We start from the raw sequence: 26,413 nt of genomic DNA on the forward strand, positions 1-26,413 counted from the left end.
CCCATACCAGCCACCATGAAGAAAAATATCTCTAACCCAGGCAAAATCAGCACATTCCACCCCTTATTCCATACTATTTACATTGTGCTCAGGTTCCACACTATTCAACACAACTTTATTAACCACCACTTACCCTCCCATTCATCAGTCCTTCTGATGCTTTCCTTTAGCAATTAGCAATTAATATATTGCTGGTTCTGCACAGACAGCAGCAATATGGTAAGCAGAAAGAAAGTTTGATTTTCCTGGAGAGTGGTCCTGTGCTGCAGTCTCTTTTCTACCACACATCTGCTGACTCTGTTTCCTTACTTGGGTACTTGACCCATTCCAGAGATACCTCACCAGTTTGAAGGCAAAATTTCAAATTTCTTGTGATCTGTTTGTCGCATGGAATGTAAATTAATGCCAGTATATGTAAACTTAGCCACATTTTCTTCTCTGTGTCCTATTTCCCTTTTTCTTGTTATTCTGTCTTTATCATGTATTGAAATGTACTTTTTAGCATCAAGCTTTCCTGTTTTAATCTTCATATTAGCCAAATAACCCCTGTCCCTGCTGGTTGCACGCTCATTTCAATTGGTCACCCAAAGAAACTCTGTCCTCCCCTTGTTTTCAGAGACAATGACCTTGTAGTCCTTTTTTTATAAACTCAGCTTTAAAGCTCTGCCCAGGATGTGGGCAGTCTGGTCCAGAAAATCACTTCAGAAGCAGCTGAGTTTTCTGCATGTTGCCCTGATACATCTCTAATTTAGGCTGACCTAGACTACCTCTTCCAACCTGGCTTCTCCCTGTTAAAGAGCATAAAAGTCTTGTCTGGGAGGGAAGAATGGCTGAGCAAGTGCTGGCAGGAAAGGGGTGGACTGGAAGCACCAGCCCCTGCCTGACCCTCTCTGAGGAGATAATCTGTGTCATCTGCCCTGATGGCTCTTTGCACTTTGCAAATCTTGCTGGGATGACTGAGGTGTATCAGACTTTATGGAAAAAAAGTCACCCTGAAATGAGGAAGCTAGGCAGTCTTTTTGGTATCCAAAGAGGCAAACCACGTCAAACATGCAAAAGTGAATGTTTCACCCTCCAAATAATCCTGTTTTCCTCCTTTCTCTTCAGGTACTGTACTCAGTGTTTGAAAAGGGATGTCTACTTAGTGACTCTGAGGACAGAAGACTTTGGGGTCTAGGAAGTTTGAGAATAAAGGAGAAGCAACCTTGAAGCTCTGTAGCATAAAAAAGGCAGGACTGAGAAGGGATGTATGTCCTAGCATAACTAAAAAGGTAGTGCAGAGAGGCAGGCAATAAGCTGATCTCCATGGCCAAAGAGTTGGAAAGTTTTTTCTGCTCAAACAAAAAGTTTGAAAATGCTCTGTCCTCAGTAGTTCTCTGGTGAGGGTGGAGCTAATTTTGGTAGCAGCAGGAGGGATTTTCTCATGCCTTTTCACTTTTGCTAAAGAAGATGACTCAGCCTAAGGACAGGAAATGGCACAGAAAAGATTTAGGTTCTGCTACCAGCCTCTGCAGTGGTTTCTGCAGGACTGAAGCAAAGTCATAGTATCATTTTAAATCCTTGTTATTTCCTTTGTTAAGCAAGTCTTATACTTTGTACATTTTAGATCAATACCTTGGCAGAGGGAAAAGTAATAAAAGGAACATCTACATTTCCGTGCCTTGTTACCCTCTTACTAGAACTGGTAGGAGTAAATTGATGGTGTGAAAGCAACAACTTCCACAAACCTTTTCTTGATCAAACAGCTGCAAATCTTGTTCTTCTCTCTCTCTCCCTGTTCCTTTACCCAAAGATCTGGAATGTTGCATCGAACAAGCTGACTTTCCTGAACTCCTACAAAATGAAGATGTCGGTTGTCATAGGGATTGTGCACATGATTTTTGGGGTGATACTCAGTCTCTTCAACCACATGTAAGTTCCTTTCACCAAGCCTACTGCTGCAGCAGCACACAGGTCCTCATTTTACTAAACTGGTGTCCTTCATTCAGAGAAAGCCCCATATTTTGGGCTGATGACTTGACCTTTCCCTGGTGTGAGTAGAAGTGTCCTGTACACGGACTCACACAAGGGTTGATACACAGTGCTAAGTCCAAAGCACAGCCATAACATTGCAGTATTTTCTTCAATAAACTCTTTTTAGCTTACTGCCTTTTGTTCCCTCCTCAATTTACTCTCAATTCTGCAGAAATATTGAAGCACACTAAATTAAAAAGATAAGCACCTCCCACTTTTGACAACTTTTCTCTTGAAAGACAAGCCCTTTTGGCCTAAACCAAAACACACTGAAATCATGCAGAGTGTGTGCATGTGCATTTCACCTAGCTTAGCAGCCCTTGGTCAGGATTTGTGGGTGTGCTTCTCTCTATCTCTGCCTCTGTGTTTTGCAACAACAAATAAAAAATGGTGATAGAGTGCAGGGGCTGACACTGTGGTGTTGAGAGCTTCTCCAAAGCTGCAGCGTGTGTAGTGACCTTCAAGGACAGAGAGTGTTTCAGAGGACCCTACAGGATTGATAGGACACCTTTCTTGGCATATAGTGCTCAACTTTGTGAATATGACATTTTTTGAAAATTGGATAATTATTTATTGAAAATAAAACCCTTTTATTTCAGAGTAGTAATCTTTTGGGGTGCTGAGATACTGGCAGGTCAAGTACAAAAATCTGAAGATAATCAGTATAACACAGCTTTTGTATTTAAACAATGGCTTTCATTGATAAAGCCTGTAATTATGGACTTCTTTCTTGGCTAGTGGTAGTTGTAAATTGATTAGGTTATTTTCCAAAAGCTAAGTACTGCCAGACTTGGGTGTAAATTTGTATTAATATCTAGTATATTAACTGTAGTTTTCTTTCCTGATTCTTTCCAGCTACTTCAGGAAATACATAAACATCATCCTTCAGTTCATTCCAGAGATGATTTTTATTATCTCTCTTTTTGGCTACCTGGTCTTCATGATTATTTTCAAATGGTGTCATTTTGATGTCCATTCATCCCAGAGTGCACCAAGCATCCTCATCCACTTTATCAACATGTTTCTGTTCAATTATAGTGACACTTCAAATGCTCCATTGTATCTGCATCAGGTATGGATCAAGCAGCCTGTGGTTTTGTGTTTGCAGTGGGTGTTGTGGAGAGTGGGCATAAAGATACAGGCTCAGAAGTTCAATCACAAGTGTCAGCCACAGAAATAAAGTTTATTCTTCTGCTATTTGTGTTGGCCTTGTCAACAGGGAGGAGAGAGCAGCTATCAATCAGTGATGCAGAGGAAATCTCTTTGCTAGTGTTGTTCTTACAAGAATAATGATGCAGTTGTAGATATTACTGGGGGAAAAAAATCAAAGTGTGAATAGAGATACAAAGCTGTGTATTGCAGGAATGCTGTCCTGCAGTCTGTTCACAATGCTAGAGACATCTCCCTTTCTTGATAAGTTCCTATTTCATCTTTGGAAAGCTTTAATACTTTATATTTTCACTTAAAAAAGTGGAAGTAGCTAGAGGATTTTCTGGCAGCTTTTTGTCAGAAATAACTCCTCTTGGGAGTTCACTTTAAAAAAAATAAAAATCAAGCAAAAAAATCTCCCCTAAGAGAAAACTTGTTTTAAAGTCATCTCTATTTATATTCTCAGAACATGGATTTTTTTTTCTTTCTTTCTTTCTTTGATTGATTTTACGTCAGCAGCATCAATGAAGAAATCTGCAAGCAAGTGCTGCATCCAGCCACATGTGTGCACCCACATTTACACAGTTGCATACTGGGCACTCCAACATGAGCTCAGTTTTAGGGAAAGCTGGTGAGTCAGAGCTAGTAGAGAGCCCTGATCAGCTCCAAGTAGTTGTGTTAAGGATTCAGGGGAGTTTGGAAAAACACATTCTTGCCAACCTTCAAAGGTCTTTAGTTAACATTGTGCTTTGTAACAACCCAAAGCTTTCCCAAAGTGGCAAATTTTTTCTCATATTCCTATCCCCCTGCCCCACCAGGAACAGAATGTGCTCTCTGCCTGGGTAGTCTGAATGAAAATATTGTATGAGCCCAATCATAAGGTGATCAGACATCTGAGCCAAAAAAACACAGAAGTTGTAGTTTAAGGTTTCCTTTGTTTGTTTGGTTGTTTTCTGGAAGTGCAGACAGTTATGTCAGTGATAGGGGTGCCATACTGCAATGTAAGCACACCTTATATTGTGGGGACAATCTGTTACCAAGCCTAAACTGTGGGGGTTCAATTCCTCCTGGAACTGCAGATGTGGAGTAAATCCAGGGCAAGACTTGAGTGACCTGATTCTTACTGCAGCCTTTCTACACTGATCAGAGCAAGGCAGACTGACTGACTCACACAGAGTTAGGACATTCACTTGGCACACTGAGCAGCCAGGTTCAAGTCAATAGCATGGGATTTTGGTAAATTAACCCTTTTCAGTATGAAAGCCTTTCATCTCCAGGTCTCCAGCCATCTCTAGCTGAATATGCTTTTCTCACAAGCAGAGGATGCACAGCCAAATACAATAAATACAACAGGGAGTTGTATTTGTTATATTAGAAAAAATTACCATTATATAGACTCAGATTTCTAAACCATAAACATAGTTGGCTAAATGAAGTAAAGAAACATTTTGCTCTTGTTGTTTTGTCTTTTAGAAAGAAGTGCAGAGTTTCTTGGTCATATTTGCTCTGATTGCTATTCCCTGGATGCTCCTAATTAAACCTTTCATCCTCAGAGCCAACCACCAGAAAGCGCAGCGCATGGTAAGGGATGTGGATCAGTTAGGGGGTGATTCAGTACAGCAAGAAAAAGCTGGGGAGACAGACCCCAAAAACTCTTGGCAGTGATGTAATTCTGTGTTTCTCTGACCTCAGGCTTTCTCTGACCATTTCAAAGTCATATGCCCAGGACATGTGTATGGACATGTCTAAACTATGTAAACTAGAATCAGAGAATGGCTAAATTTGGCAGGGATCACTGGAGGTCATCTGGTCCAAACTCCCTGCTCAAACTGGGTCCCCTAGAGCTTGTTACTCAGGTTTGTGTCCAGACAGCTTTTGAATATCTCCAGAGAAGGAAACATTTCCCTGGAAGCAGGAGCTTTGCTGGTAAGGGCAGACCCTATTTGTTAAGCTGACACAAAGCTCTTTCACCTGTTGTATCCAAAATGAAACAAGATTCAATGAAGATTGAAGTGCTGGTAAAGCCAAGACAGGGAAAATACCTCATACAAATGTCAGTCCACAATCTCCACTAACCATTAGTTTGCTGCTCTGTAGAAATGGGGCATCTGTGAAAGTCCTGGCCTTGGAGAGAGCAACAGTGCTTGAAGGAGAGGCTTGATTTAAAAGCTGTTGCCTGCTTTCTAGTAGTTCTTTCTTAGTTAAGTGATTGCCTTCACATTAACAGAGCCCTCCTTCCCATGGGCTCTGTGGTTTGCCCACAGCTTCTCAACACACAACTGCAGCAGCTGCAGTTTCCCAGTTGATCATTAATTCTCTCCTTTATTACACTAACAGGACTTTACTTGTCAGTCAAGATTTACTTCTCTTTATAGTCAGAGTTAGTGCCTGGAGTACCTTTTATAGGGCACAGATGTTTCCATCTGAAGAAGGAGATGCTGGTTTTGCTGCTTGACCTTTTCCAACCCAGTCACTTCTGACCTATAATTGAAAGCCATGTCCCTGGGAGACCTTTTCAGCCCTTCCCCTGCACTGTAATTTCTTTTGTCATTCTTCTGGAATTTGGATGAAGGCTTGACATGGCTGGCTCCATCTCCTGCTTTTATTCCAGGAACATCTGACAGGTTTTACCCACCTCCTGTTGTGCCCCCATATTTCTGTTCCTAATTTTCATATGTTAGCTGTCTGATCACATCCTACATTCCCCCAGATTTATATGTTTGCAGCAAAGTCTTTTTTCTATGCTGACATTCAGGTAAAGCAAAGATAAAGCAGGTGTGACAATCATTACTGCTGCAATAGGAAACAATATGTTGTCAGGAGACTTTTCCCATGAAACCTGCTGGAGGCTATAAAGGGTGACAAGGCAGAGCCTGACAGAAGCCATGAGGTCTCTATTTGGTTATGCTGTATAATAGGACCATTAGATCAGGTTGTTCAGGCCTCTAGAAAAGTCCTGTAAATTATAATTGCAGAGAGGTTGCCATGAGGTTTTTGTCAATTTAAAATGAATCAAGAGCTTTGTATTTTATTTCTGCCGGTTTCCAAGAACTGTGTGACCTTCAAGTCATATGATCCTCCCAGGTTTTGTTGCTATTTCACTTGACACTAATTCCTTTGATTTGCACCCATCTAATTGGGATCACCAGCTTTAAAGGTAACTCAGTTTACTCATTTAGTGATAAAAGTGATGGATCTTCTCATGGTAGGAACAAAGAGTGCATTGTGACACTAGAAACTAGCTACAAAATAGTTGGAATCACTGGAATATGCTCTAGGATGGAAAATATTTAGGTATTATTAGCCATTTGGTGGGAATACTCAATTTCTGTGGTCCATGATGACTACTGCTGAAACTTTCTTAGTTTTCATGATATAATGCTCCATGTGTTACCCATCATGAGGTTATTGAGGGAATTCTGTGCCATGGACTTCTTCATTTTGGTATCAACCAAACAATACTGCGTTTTGTTTCTGAAAGATCCATTCTCAAGCCATCTCAGGAAACTCAGGAGGTGAAAATGAGGCAGATGTCCCAGAGACTAATCACTCCAAGAAAGCTTCCCAGGGAGACCACAGTGGTGGCCATGAAGGACATGAGGGTGATGATGAAGAGGTAAGAAAATTTGGACAGAAAATTGATCAGACAAACACAACAGTAGAAGACACAAAGTCAAGCAGAAGACCTTTGCAGAGTTGTCAGCTCTTCTTTCTAAAAAGATATCAACACACACTGTTGTAACAGTTCATGTTTCCAAACAGAGTAATTCAGTAATTCAACTTCCATTGAATTCATTCCTCTAATTTTTTCCTTTGGTTTTGCCTGGTGGTGGCAGGATTTCTTGCAAACCTCAAGCTTTTGTTTCCTCAGGGGTGGTTGTTTCACTTCCACACTGCACCCAGAGAAGGTCAACACTTTACCAAGAGTCAGTGAGCTTTCCTTCCTCTAAATTGCAAAGGAGCATTTAAAGCTGGCAGGCTAAATTGTTGACTAGGGAGAGAATCCTTCCTTTGGCAGATATTGTCAAAAGCTTCTACATTAGGAAGCAACACAGGAAAAAGTGACAAAAATATTTGTATCACTTGGGAGTATCAACAATATTGAGTGTGGATATGGCTGGCTGTTCCCAGTCACAGGGAATCTTCACAGATTTGCTTATTCATTATCATGAGATACAGTTATTCAGTGATATCTCCCAAAATGTGTATGCCCATAGGCAGATAGTCTGAAAGCCCCTATTTTACATAAGAATTTCTGTCTCTATAAGAAATCACAGTCTGGCAGCAACTGGATTGACATTTAAGGATTTTAAATCGTAAGAGTGGAACATGAGCTGTTCCCCAAACATTTAGTTTTCACTGGAATTGTATTTCTTCAGCGAGAATGTGTGGGGAGATCATACAGAACTGGCACTTTTCAGAGCAGTCTCTTTTCCTGGGAAATACCTTTGAGCTGCTCAGGACATAACAAGAAAAGGAGTATGAAGAGCCTTTGGTGGAGCGTTACTCTTAGCCAGAAAGCCCTGAAGTGAGAACTAGTAAAACTTTCTTGGTTTCGTGTTCTTTCAGTTCAATTTTGGAGACATATTTGTCCACCAAGCTATCCACACCATTGAATACTGCCTCGGCTGCATCTCCAACACAGCCTCCTACCTGCGACTCTGGGCGCTGAGCTTGGCCCATGCACGTGAGTGATTGTCCCCTTTTAGTCTCCTCATGCTGGACATGGCTTCTGCTGGTGTTTGACTATTCCTGCAAATTTCTTCATGAAATCCAAATTCCTACTTGTGGACATATATGTGTCAGGACGTTTTTCTTCTGGTTAGATCACTCCAAGTGTTTCATGGTGGGCATCTCAGTTTTCAGAGGTGATCCCTGGCAGCTCTAATTACATTCACTGGCTGGGGCCCCTTTCCTGTGCTGCTCTGTAGGCACCCCTCATGGTGTGTGGCACGGTGAGAGGAGCAGCCCACTTGTGTAGTCCAGTCCAAGGAGGTGAAGGCAGCATGGGAGCCATAGCTGCTTTTCCCAAGAAGCTCTTGTTATAGCCTCAGGGCATGCAGATGAATGCCAAAATTAATTGAGACAGTTCTTTCCATTTTGTTCAGCAAACAAGAAAGAAAAGGTCTGGCTCAAGAGCTTCTGGAATTTGTCATTTTCACTGGGATTCTTCCCAGAAACATTCAGTGGAACATCACATTCCATGAGAAATATTTCATTTCAATGAAATACCTTTCAATGTCTTTTGTCTTGATTTCTGTTAAAAATAGGTGCTCAAATACTAGAAATTGCCTCAGGCTGGAACTTAGATTTTCAATGTTTCTAGTTTTTCTGAAATGTTTTTTTATTAATATTGCTGTAATGCCTCTGGCTAGGAATTGCACCTGCCCCAAAGAATTGTGCACGCAAAAAAAGGAAAACGGAAAGAGGAGGGGGGCTATGCTGTGGTGTGCCATGGATTGACAGGTGTAAGCTGTACTTATTGTCACAGAATTGAGCTTAGTAGGAGTGGGGTGAAAGCTGATACACATTAGCTTTACATGGAGAACATACCTAAATAAAATAAAGCAACTAAAAAACTTAAGGGCGTACATGTTCTACAAACTGGGAAAAATGGGTGAGCTGGCAGACTGCATGCTGTGTCTGTCCATAGCTCCTGCTCAGCACTGTTTTCCCTTTATTTCCTCCTGCAGAGCTGTCAGAGGTGCTTTGGACCATGGTGATGCACAACGGGCTCAGCAGCAGCGGCTGGGCAGGGCTCATCGCCATCTTCATCATCTTCGCAGCATTTGCAGTGCTGACAGTAGCCATCCTGCTGGTCATGGAGGGGCTCTCAGCCTTCCTACACGCCTTGCGCCTGCACTGGTACGTGGAGAGGTCCTCTGGAGCTTTTCCAGATCAGTCTTTGGGAGGGAACAGGCTGTGGGAACAGGTGGGCACAGTGTTAGACATGCTGTGCCAGTGCATTGGAACATTAGTTGCCTTTGGCAAATAAAGCAAGGGAGACTCTTCCAAAGGGAGCTGAGAGATCCCTCCTCTGACCCACTCCCTGGAGCAACCTGCTTGTCTTCCTGCACCTGTGCTGGTGATCAGCATGTGAGGCAAATGGCAGCCTGCAAGTCTGTCCCAGGAAAAATGCAGAGCCACTGAGGCCCCTTTGAGCTGCACGACAAGGCACAAAGCCAGCACAGCCACACCACTGGCTGTGGATCCCACCCAAGGATCTAACAAGACAGCTGCCAAGGGCAGCTTGCATCATCAGCCCAAGGTGAGCTTCAGCCTGCTTAGGCTTTGTGGCAAACCAGTTCCAGGTTAGCCCAAGTTGGCATTGTCTGATCATCAGTCCGGGCAAGGACAGCAGAGTGAACACACCATCAGTGTGTGAGCAAGAACAAGGTGACAAAACACCCTTCACCGTAACTCAGCACCCTACCTGAGCCCCAGGCTGTGGTCTTTTTCACTGAGTAATATCCCAGCACAAGTCATAAACACTGCCAAGGCAAACCAGGGTGCTGCTGCTGGTCATTGTGCAGGGAGGAGGTGTCTGTCTCCTATCACTGTGCAACCAGCAGCTGGTTATCCCAGCTCTCAGAGCTGCTAGAGGCAGGCTACCAAAAGGTTCTGCTGACTGGCCTCATGATGAGCATTTCCAGTCTGGCTTGATGGAAAGTCAGAGCTGATGTGTGCCACGTTGCTCCCTGGGCTGCCTGTGTCTCACTGCTGGTGCCATAAAGGGCCTAAATTTGCAGCTTAGAGTGCATCTTGTGGCCTTCCTTTTCCCATGGGTGCCGTGTTTCAGCCTCTTGGCTGGCTGTAAGTCCTGCCTACTGGCAACACTGATGCCTCCCTCTGCTTCTCCCTAGGGTGGAATTTCAGAACAAGTTCTACGTGGGAGCTGGGTACAAATTTTCTCCGTTCTCCTTCAGTCACATCATCAATGGCACTGCAGAAGAGTAAAACCAGTACATCACTGCTTCCCTCCTCAGACCAGGCTCTGCTTCCTTGTGGTGGCTCACTCTACAGAGTAGGGTACATGGGATGAAAGAGAATGGGACATGACCCTTGAAAGAAGAGCTGCAGATGAGTATGTCCTAGCTGCACTCCAATATATTGCTGTATCAGCCAAGAGCTGACCTATATCGGCTGGGCTGGATGGACCCTTGGCTGAGACTCCACTGATGTCTGCCAAGTACCTGGTCCTCAGCATTTGATGGGGTCAGCTGCCTACTGTGTGGTTGAAAAGAGGAGATGCAGTTTTGAAATTAAATCGGTTATTAACAATTGACTCACATGCCTTTTGCTCCATTTGCTGCCTTTTCATAGTGGTATATTTCCTTCCCAGGAAAATATGTTTTGTCTGTGGTTGATCATATGATGTGATTAAGTCCCTTATAAGATTTCAGCCCTTCATTTAGCACACAATGCAAACCATCTCAAACACAGATCGTATTGCAGGCTTGCAATTTTCCACATGCTCTACTAAAATACCACCCTTTTTCATCTGATTTGCTCCAGGGCTTGACAGCACTGGATTATAGAAATGTACACACATCATCACTTAACAAAAGTGTTAGTTTTGAGCTGTGTAAACAAAAGTTTCCACATTGGCAGCCATTTTATTTATCTCTATTGACTTGTTTGTCACTGAAGACTCAAGACGACTCCCCTTGTGCTGTATTTTTCAAGATGTTAAAGCAGATTGTGTAGAAATGCTAATACCTAATGATCAGAAAGAAAAGTGGAATCAAAACAGTTGGCATGAATTTGAAGTACTGATGTACTGTGATCTTCTGAAATATTCATGAATTACTAATCCTTCAAACTGAATAGTGTTAATCATAACAGGCTATGTTTTTTTTAACCCTGAACTATGTAAAGAAAACAGAGTACACCCAGGGATTTGGAGTGGAGAGTGCTCCCTTCCAAGGGGCGTGACTGAACAAGCCCTTATTTTCAAAACTCACTGCCTTGATATCCAGCTCCACCAAAAGTCCCACGTGGGAGTGTTCCCAGCAGGACACGCAGTGTTAGAGTCATCACAGGTTACGTTTCTGCAGTAGTCAGGCTTGAGAGTCTCCTCCAGCTACAGTGACAGGGGAGAAAATACAGCCCCAAGCCAAGCAGTTTTCCCAGTTTGTCCCTTGTGGCCTCAAGAAGCCATACTGGTGTTGGGCAGCAGTGACAACAAGGCTTTTTCAACAGCTTGGGTTGGGAGCAGCAGCTGCAGCTAAGAAGGGTGGGCAGAGGAGCGTGTCCATGACCCGTGTGTGGCCCCAGGTCACCAGTCCTTTGGGTGTTAGTAACCTATGGTACAGGAAAATCCACACAGACAAGACTGCTGATGGTGTCACAGCCGCTCATCACCTTTGTTTCTTCCTTCCAGCCTGTTTTGTCTATTCCTACTCAGGAGAAGAGCTGTCTTGCAGAAAGAAAGGCCAAAGTAGTTTGATGCATTATCAGACACAAAGAAAACAATTTGCTTTATGAAACAGCGAGTGGATTTTCTGCACAAACACATATTTTATCTTAATTGCAGACTTACATGTGATTGTAGTGTAACTGAGAAGGTGATTACCAGAAACAGATTAGCTGACCCTTTCAGAGCTTCTTGGTGCTTGCTCCTTGTCTAAGGTTTACATTTTAAGCAAGAAAAACAAGTTATCCCATGAATACCTCAGATGACAAGATGGTCTGTTGTTTATTGTACCGAACAGCAACTCAAACATTGGGCTTAATTCCGTACTCAGTTCTCTCTCTTTCTGTGTGCAACCAAATAACACAGCTTGTGTCTCACTTGAGCATTTGTGATATGGGATTGATGCTTCCCCACTCCACAAGAGGACCAAGCCCACTGATATTCAGGAAGCATTCAGATTGCTGAGAGGCAGGGTTGCACTGATACACTTTGAAGAGACCCCTGGGTCTCATCTGTGCTCTTTTTAAGAATTCTTTAACAAGCCAGAAAAGTTCCAGAGAGTTCTTTGCTCTTAAAAGGTTTTCCTGCAGAAGATGAGGAGGATTTCAGAGCAGAGCAGTGACTGCCTGGTCCCTGCACAGCTGCTAAGCTGAGTGGAACATGTTGTTTAGCTGGTTCTGTGAATGTGGCCATCAGGTGTGATCAGGTCCAGCAGAGACCACTGTTACAGACTAATAGAGCTGCTTGGTACAACAGCCCAGTGTCTTTAACTGAACTTTACCCAGTGCTGGAAGAGGTGTGACTCGTGAATACCTGAGCCAAGCCAGGACACCAGCATGCCCCTCAGGATCTGTGCCCAAGGCAGAATGGGTGCTTCTGTATCCAAAGCTCACCCCATTTCTAGGGAGAAGTTTGTTTCTGAGAACTGGTGACACGAGTTCCATCATTTTGTAGGGAACAAACATTAAACAAAACCTATTGAATGACCTTGTAGAAAGGAAAGGCAAAGAAAGGAAGTCAAGCAAACGGTTTTTAGTCACAGCCATTCTTTCACGAGTTTTTATTCCTTCTTGTGAGATCCATTGCTGTGTGTGTCTGTGCCCTCCCACCAGGACAATTTTGTGATGTTGAAGATGAAGAAAGCCAGGTGTCCAGTTCTTGTCCAGTCTCTGAGGTCTCTGGACTGGTGATAATGAACTAGCTTTTGGACTGAGTTTTCAGCACTTTCCTCAATCTTTACCTATATAATAGCTCTCCATCATGTCCTGGGCTAGCATAGAAACCTTGCTTTTCTCTCTCCCACTCTTTAGATTCTCCTGGACCTTTCATGCACATAGGCATTTCCATTTGTTCTTCACTCTGACCAGCCTTTGCCTTTCCATGGCAAATAAGTAAAATACCATGAGGTGGTTGGAAAAATGTAATGGACATAATATCCCTTTGGGCAATGCCAAACACTTGGGCCTGAAAGCTCATCCTTGTGGCTTAGAACTTTATGGGAAATTTGGTAATTTCTTTTCCTTCTTTGCTGGGGAGCTGGAATGCTGAAACCTCACCTCATTGCACACACACTGTCTGAGTTTTTGCAATGAAAACATAATGGTATGGATCTGGCAGCTTGGATCATGTAGCTCATTCAGCAGATGCCAATAACAGCTGAATATTAGATATTAAGAAGAAGATATAAAATAAAGCTGTGAGATAGCATATGTTGGTTGGTAGCAAATATCTTCCAGATGCTTAGAAGCATGAGATTCAGCGTGGGAGTTACTTTGATAAAACTATGGCACCATTGCTGCCAGCTCAGTGTATGTATTCAAAACAGAAGGATTTTGGAAACCCTTGTGAGACCAACAGAGTAGTAAAGCTCAGCACATACATTCCTAGAGCCCACACCTATCATGGCACTGAGATCTGCTGCACAACAAGGTTGGGATCCCTGTGGCAGTTTAAAGCCATGAGTGCTCCCTGCATTTTTCTACCTCTTCAAGAAATTTAGAAGGATGAAGCAGGCCTTATTTTTCTCATGATGCTGGTGCCTGAGTTGGCTTCATCTGGCCTAAGAAGAGCTGGTGTCTGCAGTGCCCGGGCAAGAGATGGCAAAGGTGCCTTATGTGGGCACTGACTGCTGCAGGACCTACCTCTGAAACCTATGAGCTAAAATTGTGCTGCTGTTTCAAAAATCGTGTGTCCCAGCACCCTCCTTCCACCTGCTTGGAGTCATGCTCACAAGAAGGGATGGGTAAGCACCAACACCCGTGGTGGGCAGTGTCTGTGAAGGACCTGCAGGTGCAATGAGACAAGCACAGGTCAGCACTTGGGCACCCTGCCTGCAGCACCTACCTCTGGGTGGTGGAGGTGGGTGGAGAGGGACCTGCCTGTGCCCAGCAAGGGGGAAACCTGACTCCTGGGACCTGGATCCCAAACAAACAGCACTGCCAACACTGTAAAAAGTTAATAGCAGAGGAGAAACGGTCAGAAAAGAGAAAAGCTCTTCTCCCCCGAGCCTGAGACAACACAGAGGTAAGAAAGCTTCATTAAATAAATAAATGAGTAAAATCTTGCTTAATAGTTGGGACGTCTGATCATTTGTATGATCAGATACCCCCACTCTCACTTGCAGGGAAAATTCTCAGCCAGAGAAGGTCTCTGACCTTACTGACAAAGTTTCCAGGTGGTGTCACCAGGCAGCACTGCATGTTGTATGGCCTTTGTGCCTCACAGACATCTGGTGGGGATCACAACATCATTCCAATGGGTCCCAGCAGCACTTTCAATGTACTCTTGCTTGTTCCCTTCAATTGGAGGATTTTTACTTTACCTGCCAGCAGCAGCTTTGTCACTGCTGTTCTTTTGGCTCATGTAATTGGCATTTTGTTGGATTTACAAATAGAGGGAAATTTGTGACTCCCAGAAGATAGACAGTAGCTGCTCCATCAAGGCAAACAGCACTGCACAGGTTTGGGATTAGCAATACACAGGTTTGGTAGGAACTGTTAGGAGGTTTGCTGTGCCTGCACAGGTTTCTGGTGTTATTTGAGGTGCTGGAGAGTGTATCCTATCTGCTTACCAGCTGCTATCTGAGGCTAGTGTGGTTCTCACATTAGGTGCTGTCCACCATCCTGCAGCCTCTGAGGGTGTCTGGCTACTGTGGGGTGCTGGAGGTGGCACTGCAGCCTTCTGCTTGGGCACTTGACCCTCACTGTGGGCTCTGCACAGCAGCACCAGGGATCAGGGTTCCCTCCCCTGTTGTGGAAGAGTTGTGGCAAGAAGGCGTGCAGCCCAGAGCAGGCACCAGTGAAATGCTCCAACACCCCTCAGCAAGCAGTAGCAGGGTATTCCTGAATCAGGATGGGTGGGAAAAGGCCCAGGGCTTGATGTTTGTCCTGCTGGCACCGTGGGCTGTGCCTGCCACAGACGTTTTGGAGGAGCATGTCTGTTTAATCTGACAGAGGTGTGATGTGTGGCAGCTTACAGCAGAACGTGTTTGCAGGCCCCTGATCATAAGGGCACAGAAACGGAGAAAAACAGGTGCCCAGATTTTATTGCAAAGCCTTTGGCGATTCAGACACATTAAATCCCTACCTCTTCCCACAGGCTCTTCCAAACACCTTGTTTAGTTTCTGTTGAGACAGTTCCACTTGGAAATAGTCCCTAGCTGTTTGCCATCATAATCAGTTGGTGGCAGCTATTGCTGCCTCTGAGGACATTGCTGATTGACAGATGTAACCAATATCCTTTGCATCTTCCAGGGTGCTGCACTGTAATTATCTGTGACAGCAAGGTCAGTGTATGTGACCATCTAATCTGACATTAGCCCTTAATGACCTCCTTCTAACTGTACCTCAGTATAGGATCAAGGCATCCATCCTGGAGTAATTCCATGCTTTCTGTATTCACACTGCCCACTCTCTCAAATGGAATTTTTTACCCTTCACAGATGCTCTAGAGAGCATCTATGTATTAGATGCTCTCAGCCATTAATTCCCTCCAGCTCCCATCCTTCTGCAGCCTCCCAGGTTGGCTGTGAACACAGCCTCAGCACTCCTGAAGGGAGGTAATCAGAGGAGAGAGTGTCAGCAAAGTGCAGATATGTTCAGCTCCCCTCTACAGTGCCTGAGCATGCACTCAGCAGGAAAGATTGTGGGTTTAAGCAATCAGTGTGCTTAATGCCTGCCCTGGGATTAAAATTAGTTTTTCTGATGAGGAAAAGCAACAGTGATAAGGCCAAAAGATCTAGTGCTGAAAGCCAGAAACACTGGCAGAGGAATCCAGCTTCCAGCTGCAATGCAGAATGCATGGCTGTGCCTATGGATGCCCTGAGAGGATGGGGATTAGCACAGCAAGGGATGAGGCAGAGGGGCTGGTTTGCAGCAGGAGGCTGTGTGCTGCTCGGGTGAGGAGCTCAGTGCTACCCCTGCCACCCCCAAGACCCTGGGGATAGGGAGCTGGCTGGGTCACCTGGCTCTGCCTCAGTGGGGGCTCCCACCAGGCTGAGCAATTGCAGAGTACAGCACCTCTACTGCCCACTCAAACCCAGCTCCACTGGGGAGCCTCCAGCAGGGGCAACAGCTACTGGCTGTATCATGTCTTGGATCCTGGATATGCAGCATCTTTTAGACTGGACTGCATTTCACTGACCTCTGGGCTGGGGAAGTCATCACATGCTCTCTTACCTTAGCAGGTCTCCAGTCTTCCCTAAGGCAGTCCCTGGACTTTCCATAAAAACAGCCAGTGTGATGTGATGACTGATGTCTCTCAGTTCAACTAATCCTGTGATGTTTCTACGTGTTTTTCACCAAAACCCTAATGGGAAAGGATATCTTCCAGTAGCTGCATGGAACACTCATATTTTACTGTATCTGAATGTTTCCACTCCAGTGTGAGAAACTGCCTTGCTGTTTTCTTGCTCAGGTGACTTCATGACTGTTGTGAGGTTTCACAGATAAATCCTAGCCTTGCTCACAGAGACAGTGGATCCCAACAGGAGCTGAGATGGCCACTGCACCAAAAGAGGCAGAAAATGCTATTGGCTTGGAGGAAATCCACGCAGAGAGAAAAGAACCACCAGAAGGTGGGTTTGTATTGACAGGACTAGACATTTGGCTCCTTGTTTAGCTGGGGTAGAGGGAGGGTCCTCAGTTGTGCCACTGCAGCTACTTAAAACCTCTGTACATGGAGCCACAACATCAGCATCTTGCGCTCCCCTCCCACCACACCTACCAGGCTAGTGACTGCTGCTTGTGACAGTGAGAAGAGCTTGCTGGCTTAGCTTTTCTCAAGCCTCTGTTTTGTGTAAACATTTTATTATTTTGGTGATTTGAAGATTCATTTTCTTGGGATAATTTGTCTAATGTTACTCTGTTTCAAAAGCATTTTAAATTGTACAAGGCAGTTCCTCCTCTGTTTGCACTGGCTGCTGTTTCAGCAACCCCCTCTTGTGACTTGCCACTAGGACATCCAGGGGCTGGTCAGGGGACATACAACTGGTAGGTGTTTCCAGGCCTTTTCCTGGTGCAGTCACACAGTAGCATGAAAAATATTACTTTATGAAAAGGAGGCACAACTTGACATGCTGACAGTTTTTGTGTCTTAATTTTCTTTTCATGTTTAGGGCAAAAGACATTTACAGTTGAAGAAGCTGTGGAAACCATTGGGTTTGGGAGGTTCCATATCATGCTCTTCCTCATCATGGGCAGCACTGGGGTAGGTATCTGCAGCCATTTGTGCTGGCCTGAAAAAAGCTTTCTTCTCAGTTTTCTTATCACTGTGCAGTAACAGCCATAAGCACATACTGCTGCCAGCCCATTTTTTTCCTGCATACCTTCTCAAGCAGGATTTCTGCTATTTTCATCATTGGTGAAAGTAGATTTTGGCTCTATTGATATCTGACCTCTTTCAGGGCAGGTTGGCCCAGAGCATCATGGTTTGAGCACTGTCAGGGCATGTCTTCATTCAGTGCCTGAAGGTTAGGTTCAGCCTCACAATGGTATTTTCCATGTCATCTCCACAGCACCCAAATCCTGGGCAATCTGGCTCAGAAAGTCTGACATCTTCTCACCCCTGGCTACCTGAAAAACTTCCTAACTTTCATGGTCTTGGGTTAATGGTGTACCTGTTTTGGAACTTCAGCAAAAGCCAGGTTGGGGTAAAGATGTAATAAGGTCTATCCATGAAGATTGCTGCAGCTGAGGTGAAAAGTCTGAAGCTGTGTGTAAACAGTCAGTTCATTCCTAACTGAAGCCAGCTGCTGGGGCAAACAGCCAATGGAGCAATGATGTTTTTAACCAAAATCAGTTTTAAGAGTTCATGTTGGATGCCTGAATCCACAGCTAGGTACCCAGCCAAGCAGTTTGGTTTCCAGAGGTAGTTGAAGATCTTCTATTAACACAGCAGGGTAAGAGTCTTCTCTGCCAAGGATGACTCTTTCCAAACTTCCCAGATATACGGTGCACCTGTACCTGCTTTCTAGGTGCACCTTTCTCTCCTCCTCTCCCTGTCACCAAGATCTTCCAGGTCAGGCACAGGGCTCAGATCTCTGTAGAGGCACCGTGGCTTCACAGGACTGTTTTGTCATGATGGATTGCCATGGTGGAACACGCAGGCCTTGTAGGACTGAGAGACTTTCCCCTGTGGGCTTCTTGTGGTTTCCCTTCTTGCTAATGCACACACTTGCTCCCAAAGGTGGCTGAAGCCATGGAGATCATGCTGATAGCTGTTGTGTCCCCTCTCATCCGATGCGAGTGGCAGCTACAGGACTGGCAGGTGGCTTTAGTGACAACAGTGAGTGACTCGTGTTCCTCTCAGACAGGTCATCCACCATGTGGTCATAGTCATGGGCACCACCATGTCTTATGGAAAACACATTTCCCAGCGAACCAAACAAATTCCTAGGGCCCCCTTACAGGACAAGAAGAGTGCCACAACTGTAGACATCAGAAATTAAGCTGATGAGAACAGATGTCCACACCCACAGCAAGTAATGCCAAAGCCAAAGAAATCCCCCTTCCAGGTTCTTATTTTGAAAACCTTGCCATCCAACCCCAACTTTGAGGGTTGCAGCAGTGAATGCTTACACAAAAGAAGCCATCCCCCAAAAGCCACTCACTTGTGGTTCTGGGCACTGCAGTTCATCCTGCTGCCCTGGGAACACACAGCTCACCCACAGCTCAAAGAGCAGAGCTTCCCCATGTAGCTGGGAATGGGCCCTCCACAGCTGTGTTTCAATTCCCCTCAGATGGTGTTTTTTGGCTACATGGTGTTCAGCATAGTGCTCGGGCTCCTGGCCGACAGGTATGGCCGCTGGAAGGTGAGTGACTGCCAGGGGCTGTGTGTCCTTTTCCTGCGCTCCACAGGAGCTGTGCACCTGGCTGAGCCTGCACTTTAATGACCCTAATTCTTTCCCTTTTGCAGATCCTGCTCCTCTCCTTCCTCTGGGCAGCCTATTTCTCCCTGCTGACCTCGTTTGCCCCATCCTACATCTGGTTTGTGTTCCTGCGGGCCATGGTAGGCGGTGGCGTGTCAGGCCACGCGCAAGGGTAAGGCTGTGCAAGCTGCCTTCCCAGAGAAGGCAACGGAGGGGCTGGAAGGGAAAAGGGGACCAAAGTCCCACACAGCCTTGAAACAAAAAGCCATTCTGTAATTTCACTAAATCCCGGTCAATTGACCTAATTAGCAGTTCCCAAGGACTCCTGAGGCCTGGAATAGAGGGGGCAGCTGGTTTACATTAAGCTGGTGACAGAAGGATTATTAGGCACATATAAAAACAATTAGTCAGGTAATAGAGTAAAGGCTGCTTCCTCCTTTAGGAAAAAGAAAAAGTCACTGCAATTCCACTTCAGTAGAAAATTCGTTTTGAATTATGTAAAATGTTCCCACTGAAATGAAATTTTTGTCTTGTTGGGGCAGAAAGGAGGATGTGGGGGAAAAAATTCACAATATTAACAACCACTTCACCAGGGGCCTGGAAGTATTATTGTTGTTGTTGTTGACTCTCTTATGGAAAGAAATGAAACATTTCAGCACCTTCCATGGTTCCTCAAAGCCTGGTTGCTGCCCACAAAGGAAAGCCCCAAACTGGTCACATTGACCCAAAAGCCATTTGCTGAAAGAAAGGACATGGGGGAGAGAGGTGCTGTTGGGAGGAGAAGGCAGTTGTGCCTGAGTCATGCATCTGCTGTGCTGCTGGCATTGTCCCCCCTCAGGGGAGGTCTCCCGTTCCCTGGCCATGGAGGCTGCCCATGAGCCTCATGAGGATGGAAGGAAATTGAACATTTTATAAAACACTTCACTGGCTGAAACAGAAGGAGCCACTGAGGGTCTCTTCCCACCTCTGTCTCTGTCCAGCTAAGGAAACACAAGTCACACTGGGGACCTTGAGAAATGCCTGTGCCATAGGCCCCCTGCTCCAAAGGCACTGCAACTGTTTAAAAAGCAGAACAGAGTTTTCTTTATTTCATGGAAAAAAAACCCTTTACTAAAATGTTTGTTTCTATGAACATATCTATGCCTGTGCTGACACCTGAGCCACCCCACAGGAACTTCCCATAGGTTTCCTGATGCATAGACTGCAGTGTTTACTTCCTTATATCCCACAGTCATGGGCTGGAAAGCACTTGTGCCTTGTGTTTCCCTTGCATGTAATTTGGTGCTAGAGTGGGAGGCATATTGGACAGTGATTCCTTGTCTCTGGGTGCTCAAGGTGCAGGAGGGATGGTATTCATGCTATGAGTTGAGCTGAACTGTTACTTGATTTGTATGGAAATTCTCATTGCAACTGTATTTCTGCTTTTTTTTTCCTTTTTTGCTAGACTTATCATAAAAACGGAGTTTTTGCCCACTAAATACCGGGGATACATGTTGCCCTTATCTCAGGTAAAAGTGAACACATCACTGTTTCTTCTAGCTCCGAGTCCCAGGCAATTTGTCCCACTGCCGTTTGGAAGCCACATCTCCAGCACATCAACCCTTCTCCCAGACTGATCACACTTGTCTGGGTCTGAGCAAGAGTCCACTGCCTCCTGTGCCTCAGAGTGTGGCATCTGTGTCATTAAAGACATACACAGGAAGAGGAAATATCTTCTCAAATGATTTGATGCTCCCAACATTGTATGGGGACTTCGAGAGATGGCTGACACCCAGCCTCTTGATTGTCTTACTGACAATGGGGCTGCCTGGTTTAATGGGGCCAGCGCTGATGGACTGGCAGGTGATGGATCTAGTGGCATTCCCAGCTCACTCCCAGCTGAGGTGTATCCTCCCTGCTCCCTCTTTTGACCCCCAGAGATAACAAGTGGTTTATGCAGTGACTCCCAGGTGAGGTCTTAGCCCTCTCCTGTCCCTGCTCAGGTTCTGCCAGGGGCTTTGCACAGGGGAGGGTTAGCACAGTCAGTCCCAAATTTGGCCTGACACATGCTGGGAGGGTTGTGCCCACTTGCTGGGTCATTGCTTACTGCAGACTTCTGCAGTGGGCACTTGCTGCATGTGCAGATGATCAGTGGTGACACCTCTGAGTGCACAAATTCATCCCACTGCTGAACCAGACTTTTCATGACAGGCATTATTTGCTTTCCTACTGCAGTTTCCTTGATCCCAGGGCATCATTACAAAGCATCATCAGAAACACAAAGATGTATGGAAGAACAATCTTGTATTTCTCCCCAGAAATTTAGTATTTTTGCCCACAGGCTATTCATGAACTTGCTGTAGCTTTTGTGATTGTTGTTGGCTGAGGTCCCCTGGGTGGTCCCCTGGAAAGGGATGTGTCTCCTAATGGCAACAAGCGAACTTCAGAAGGGAATGTACTCGCAGATCAGAGGCCAGATTCTCTATTGGTGTAGCTTGGCATTGAGTCTACTGGAGAGCCACCAACTTTCAGCAGTGAAAATCTGGCCTGATTTTGCTTTCTGAGCTTGTAAATTTGCTGCTTCCCTGAAGAGACCTAGAGAACAGGAAAATTCATGGGCATAAGCTTTAGCAGAGAAGTGACTGGAAGGACAAAAGTGGCTTTAAGTACAATTGTATCCACAGCAAATTATTGTTTTTACCTGGAGCTAATTAAGACTACCTTCACTGTCCCTCCCCAAACTCTTGCCTTTCCCTCTTTCCCCTCACTCAAGCCCAGCTTCTCATACAGCTACAGGATGGCTTAGCTGCACCTCAGCATTCCCTAGCACAGTTCCCCATCTATCCACAGAACCACACCAGAAGAGAACAAACAAATCACTGCTATGTGTTCATGTTCTAACCCCTTTCCTTCCCTTGGAAAGGTGTTTTGGCTGGCAGGATCCTTGTTAATCATTGGCCTGGCATCAGTGGTGAACCCAACCATCGGCTGGCGGTGGTTGATCAGAATTGCCTCCATCCCTGGCATCCTTCTCATCCTGGTGTTCAAGGTAGGAAGATCTCCACTCCCCACTCCTTGCTGTACTGCCTGATGTCTCCCCAGGCACCATTGTCCTCCATCCCCTTCATCCTGGGGCTCTTCTTACGTCCTCCTTTCTTCTCCTCAGTCCTCTCACACAGCGGCTCAGTAAGGTCCTGAAGTCCTGGTGGGGCTGCAGACCAGCTGCTGGGGAGATACTGCCTTGCTGGTGATGGCCTGGCTTTACTGGTCTGCTGTAGCCCTCCAGTAGCCTAGGTCCAGGCTTCCAGCAGTCCCCAGGGATTGTGGTGACAGGCCAGGCACCAAGAGGAAGACAGTCTAGATAGTGCATAAAAAAAAAGACAAATAATACCTTCAGTCTAAGGCTGGCCACATCACATGCTCTTCAGTCTTTACATTTTCTAGGGCTGAGGAAAGTAGCCTCAGTAAAGTGTTCACAGAGTGCCAGGGTAAACCACAGCTTCCCCAGGTTTCCTTCTGCTTCAGAAAAATCAGCTTTGTACAGGAGCACTATCTGATTTGTGGAGGGTGATGTGGAAAATCCCTGCTTACAGTGCTCATGGGCACTGCAGTGCTGAGCTGTGGCTGGTGGAGGCTATACACATGTAAAAGCTCTTCTTTTATTTTTTATTTATTTTACATTTCACATGTAAAAGCAGTCTGCATGCAGCAGACTGAATGCACAAGTCCATCTTGTGCATCTGTGGAGCAGGCAAACGTAAGGTTGCTCTGAGTATACACTCGTATAACCTGGATGTTTAATTTCCCTGAATATTTTTCCAGAAAAATTGGATAGCAAAAGTTTGTAATCCAGGGAAAGAAAAGACAGAGTTAGCATACATACCTTTAAAAAAATGAGTCTTTAATTCATATTTGAAACAGATGTAATTGTTCATAATTTAATAGAGCTACCATTTAATAAAAAAGTATTTTATTTTGGAAAGATCATCAAATGCTAGTGATGAGCTGCATTTCAACCGCTTCTTCCTTTTTATTAAAATGTCCTTGTAGTGCCTTCTGCTTGAGCAAGTAATATGTGCCTCATCTCATTTTAGAGTGCCAATTAATTCAGGGTTTTTTTTGTTAAACCTGTGTCTTTGGTTTCACCTTTCATAAGCACTTGACACAGATGGCTCAGTGGCAGACCCCTGGGAGCTGGACCAACAAAGGGCTTTGTTGGGCAGGGTGAGCCCCCCAACATGGGGAATGGGGGGCTGGGACACACGGGGTACCCAGGGCATGGCTGTGGAGAAGAACAGGCAAAAGGTTGCTCCAGCTCATGGAGTGCCCTGTGCCGACCAGAGCAGGCTCCTGGGCATGGTGTGAAGCTGTGAGTAGGACAAGAGAGGTGCAGAAAAGCTTCCTGCTCTGCTTCCAGTTCATCCCAGAGTCGGCACGGTACAACGTGTCCATGGGAAACACGGGGGCTGCGCTGGCCACGCTGCAGAGGATAGCCAGGATGAACGGGGTGGCCATGCCACAGGGACAGCTGAGGGAGCCTGCCAAGGTAAGCTGAGGCTGTCCAACCCATCCATCCCAGGCAGGGCTTCAGGGAGGGGGTGGGACTGCCAGCCACATCTTGCTCTGACTCTCTCACCTCCTCGCCTGGCTCCTTTCCAAACAACTGCTGAAAGTGATGATGAAGATGTCAGTTTTCTTTTGGAGAAACAGTAATCTTGGCCTTCAAAATGGAATGGAGTTTTCTGCTTTTTTTTTTTTCTCCTAAGTTTGTGTTTGCTCACAAAAATATCAGGCTAAGAAAATATTTGCTTCCTTTGCCACAAAAAGGGCTACTGGCAAAGCATTATTCCTTATTGCCCAGCCATCCTGCAGGGGTGTTCCCCCTGTCATGAGGTCTGGGAACTGTCCCTTGGGCTGTCTCTCAGGGCTGTGACTGGGCAGGCTGAAAGGATCCCTGCCATAAGGTCAACCCAGTGCTCCCAGAGGCTTCTCCCTGCCCCTGGCCTGGCTTTGTCCCCACTGTGTCCCAGCACTCCAGATCCCTGAGTGTGGAGCCACAGACCAGCAGAAGAGGGTCAAAGCAGGAGAGACCATTTCACAGGTACCTGTAAGGAGCTGAGCAGCTCAGGAGTGGATCACTGCTGGACTGAAATGCCCAAAAACATGTGTGGGTGCTGCAGGGGGAGCTTCCCTCTCCTCCCAGACTTCTCCCCCTCTCACCCAATCTGGGCTCTGCTGACTGGTGGGTGGGAGGACTTAGGTGGGTCCTTTGACCCCTCAAGACAGGAAGATTAGACAAGTCCATTGTTCAGGGCCTCAGAATTATTCAGCTCTTTTAAATCCATTTCCTGGATCTTTTTCCTGCATATTCAATTCCACAGGCACCAAGTATTGTTATTAGCAATTCATGCAAGATGGTGCTATTGTATTGGAATTAGTTAGGATTAAAGCTTCCCTGTAATTTAATTGAATTTATGTGATAGACCCACACTGAATGTGGGAAGGGCTTTTGTTAGTTTTTCCCTCTCTCAGGCTTAACAAATGATGAGGAAAATAAAAATAAAGTCAACCCAGACCATCCCTGTGAACTTGTCTCCTCTCAGTGGTAGGATCCTGGGGAGCAGCAGGTCAGGCAGGGTCCCCAGTGCCTGCCAGTCTCTGCTCACTGGCACTTCAGGCCTCCCAGAAAGATTCATGTGTCCCAAAACTTGCTTCAAAGGCAGAGCAGCACATGGGGCAGTGGGAGCTGACAGAAGCCCCAGCAACGCTGGCCCCCCAGCAGCAACCAGGATCCCCCCACTCTGGCACCATCACTGTCACAATGAGACCAGACTGCTCGGATCTGGGGGTCCTTTGGGGCCAGGAGAGCTCAGGATGTTCTCTTCTCCCCTCCTCCATTCTTCTACAGAGCAGCTTCCTAGGGGTATCTTTTGGGAAGCGGGGCTTTGCTCTCTGGAGGGTGCTGTGTTGCTCCGTGTGTGACTCTGTCAGTGCCACAAACAGCCTGGGGACAGAATTGGACACAGGAGGGCCCAGAGAAGGCTCTCTGGAGGTTTGGTGGGTGCTGTGTTGCTCTGTGTGTGACTCTGTCAGTGCCACAAGCAGCCTGGGGACAGGACTGGACACAGGAGGACCAAGTGCTCTCACAGAACTCTTGCTCCTGTATCAAAGATGCCTTCATAGAAACTTCTATTTCTATTGTATGATTTTGCAGGAAAGAAGGGGAAGATTCAAGGACCTCATCCACCCCAAATACCTCAGAACCACTTTGCAGATATGGATTATATGGTAATTTATTTTCTCTTGATTATCTGTTCATTCTCTTGGTTGATAGTGTGCAGGGAGGAGAAGTCTCCCATTGACTCTGCCTTTAACAGGACACCACTCTGCCTCTGATGGTGGCTGCAGGTCTTTGGCAGCTGGAAGCACATGGATCACCATAGATTTGTCCTGTTTCAGACCACTCCTCAGACACCCTGCCTGGTTGCTGTTAAATTAGGCAGAAAAGAGCTGGACTTCCAGGATGGTGCTGTGAGTCCTTCCTCAGGACAGGGCAGCTCCTGGGAGCCAGGGGAGAGCCACGGGGCAGAGCCCACACCTGACTGAAGTGGGACCAGCCATGTGCCTGCAGCTCTCCTTCCCTGCCTGGGGTAAACTTGTTCTCCCCACGGGAAGCCAAAGGACCAGTGAGATAGGGCTCCAACAGAAACATTTTCTCCATTACCAGTGCTGCTCCCTGGGGTAAATTAAGATTGAGGAGACAGGTTTCATATGCAGTGTTCCCAGTAGCTGCATGCAAGGGTAATACATGTTTCATTGACTTTGCTGTCTGGAATGGAAATGTATAAATAATAAGTCTGTGGGAACCCATTGACCCAAAATGTTGTGAAGTCAGGCCTTGAATTTTTTATGTTTTTTTTTTTTTTTCCCTTGATTTCTGTGAGTGTTATAAAACATCTTTTTGGTCTTTTTATCTTTCTTTGTCTCCTAGTCATCCCAGGAGCTCCTGGCATGTTCCCAGGTCTACATTCCCATCCCCCCCAGCATTCCCTGCCTTCCCAGGTGGCCCAAATTCTGCTGCTCATTTCTGAAACTGCCAGGGGGGATAAAAAAGTGAAAATTACTTTTCAGCCTGCTTATGATCTGGTGTATTCTGAATTACCTGATAATGACAAAGCAAGGCTGCCACCACCAATGCTGTGTTTTTGACAGTCAGACAGGGTGCAATGTGAGCCTCTCTGGCCAGTTAATGAAAACTCCTCTTGAAAATCCTTGGGTAGAAAGGGCATTCACACTCCTCCCCACCCCGATCAAGTGTAGTAATAATAATTCCTCCCAAGGGAAACAGTCTTCCATGAATTGCTCCCATGTGGGTCCTTCCCATGGACTGCAGTACTTTATGAGCTGCTCCAGTGTGGATCCCCCAGGGGGTCACAAGTCCTGCCAGCAAACCTGCTCCAGCGTGGGCTCCTCTCTCCATGGACCCACAG

The 26,413-nt window shown here is 45.8% G+C and overlaps 2 protein-coding genes across 4 annotated transcripts in view; both read left to right on the forward strand.

Annotated features, from left to right (window-relative positions):
* ATP6V0A4 (ATPase H+ transporting V0 subunit a4) overlaps positions 1-10,448 on the forward strand; it is a 30,055-nt gene extending 19,607 nt beyond the window's left edge. For 2 of the 3 annotated variants that reach the window (XM_015628852.3, XM_015628851.3), the window contains exons 15-21: positions 1,793-1,911; positions 2,869-3,085; positions 4,636-4,743; positions 6,644-6,778; positions 7,732-7,849; positions 8,856-9,027; positions 10,026-10,119. In XM_015628852.3, the coding sequence (XP_015484338.1) occupies positions 1,793-1,911; positions 2,869-3,085; positions 4,636-4,743; positions 6,644-6,778; positions 7,732-7,849; positions 8,856-9,027; positions 10,026-10,119 (963 nt within the window). Of the gene's footprint in view, positions 1-1,792; positions 1,912-2,868; positions 3,086-4,635; positions 4,744-6,643; positions 6,779-7,731; positions 7,850-8,855; positions 9,028-10,025 lie in introns of all 3 variants that reach the window. The other variant, XM_015628850.2, reaches the window with a different exon arrangement.
* An 8,367-nt stretch (positions 10,449-18,815) lies between these two features.
* The window catches only part of SVOPL (SVOP like), a 12,776-nt gene continuing 5,178 nt past the window's right edge, over positions 18,816-26,413 (forward strand). The window contains exons 1-6 of the mRNA XM_019006781.2: positions 18,816-18,887; positions 18,992-19,116; positions 20,389-20,452; positions 21,847-21,972; positions 23,341-23,469; positions 25,138-25,211. Coding sequence (XP_018862326.1) covers positions 18,816-18,887; positions 18,992-19,116; positions 20,389-20,452; positions 21,847-21,972; positions 23,341-23,469; positions 25,138-25,211 — 590 coding nt within the window. The remainder of the gene's footprint in view (positions 18,888-18,991; positions 19,117-20,388; positions 20,453-21,846; positions 21,973-23,340; positions 23,470-25,137; positions 25,212-26,413) is intronic.

Source organism: Parus major, chromosome 1A (assembly GCF_001522545.3).
Source record: "Parus major isolate Abel chromosome 1A, Parus_major1.1, whole genome shotgun sequence".
NCBI classification, from domain to species: domain Eukaryota; kingdom Metazoa; phylum Chordata; class Aves; order Passeriformes; family Paridae; genus Parus; species Parus major.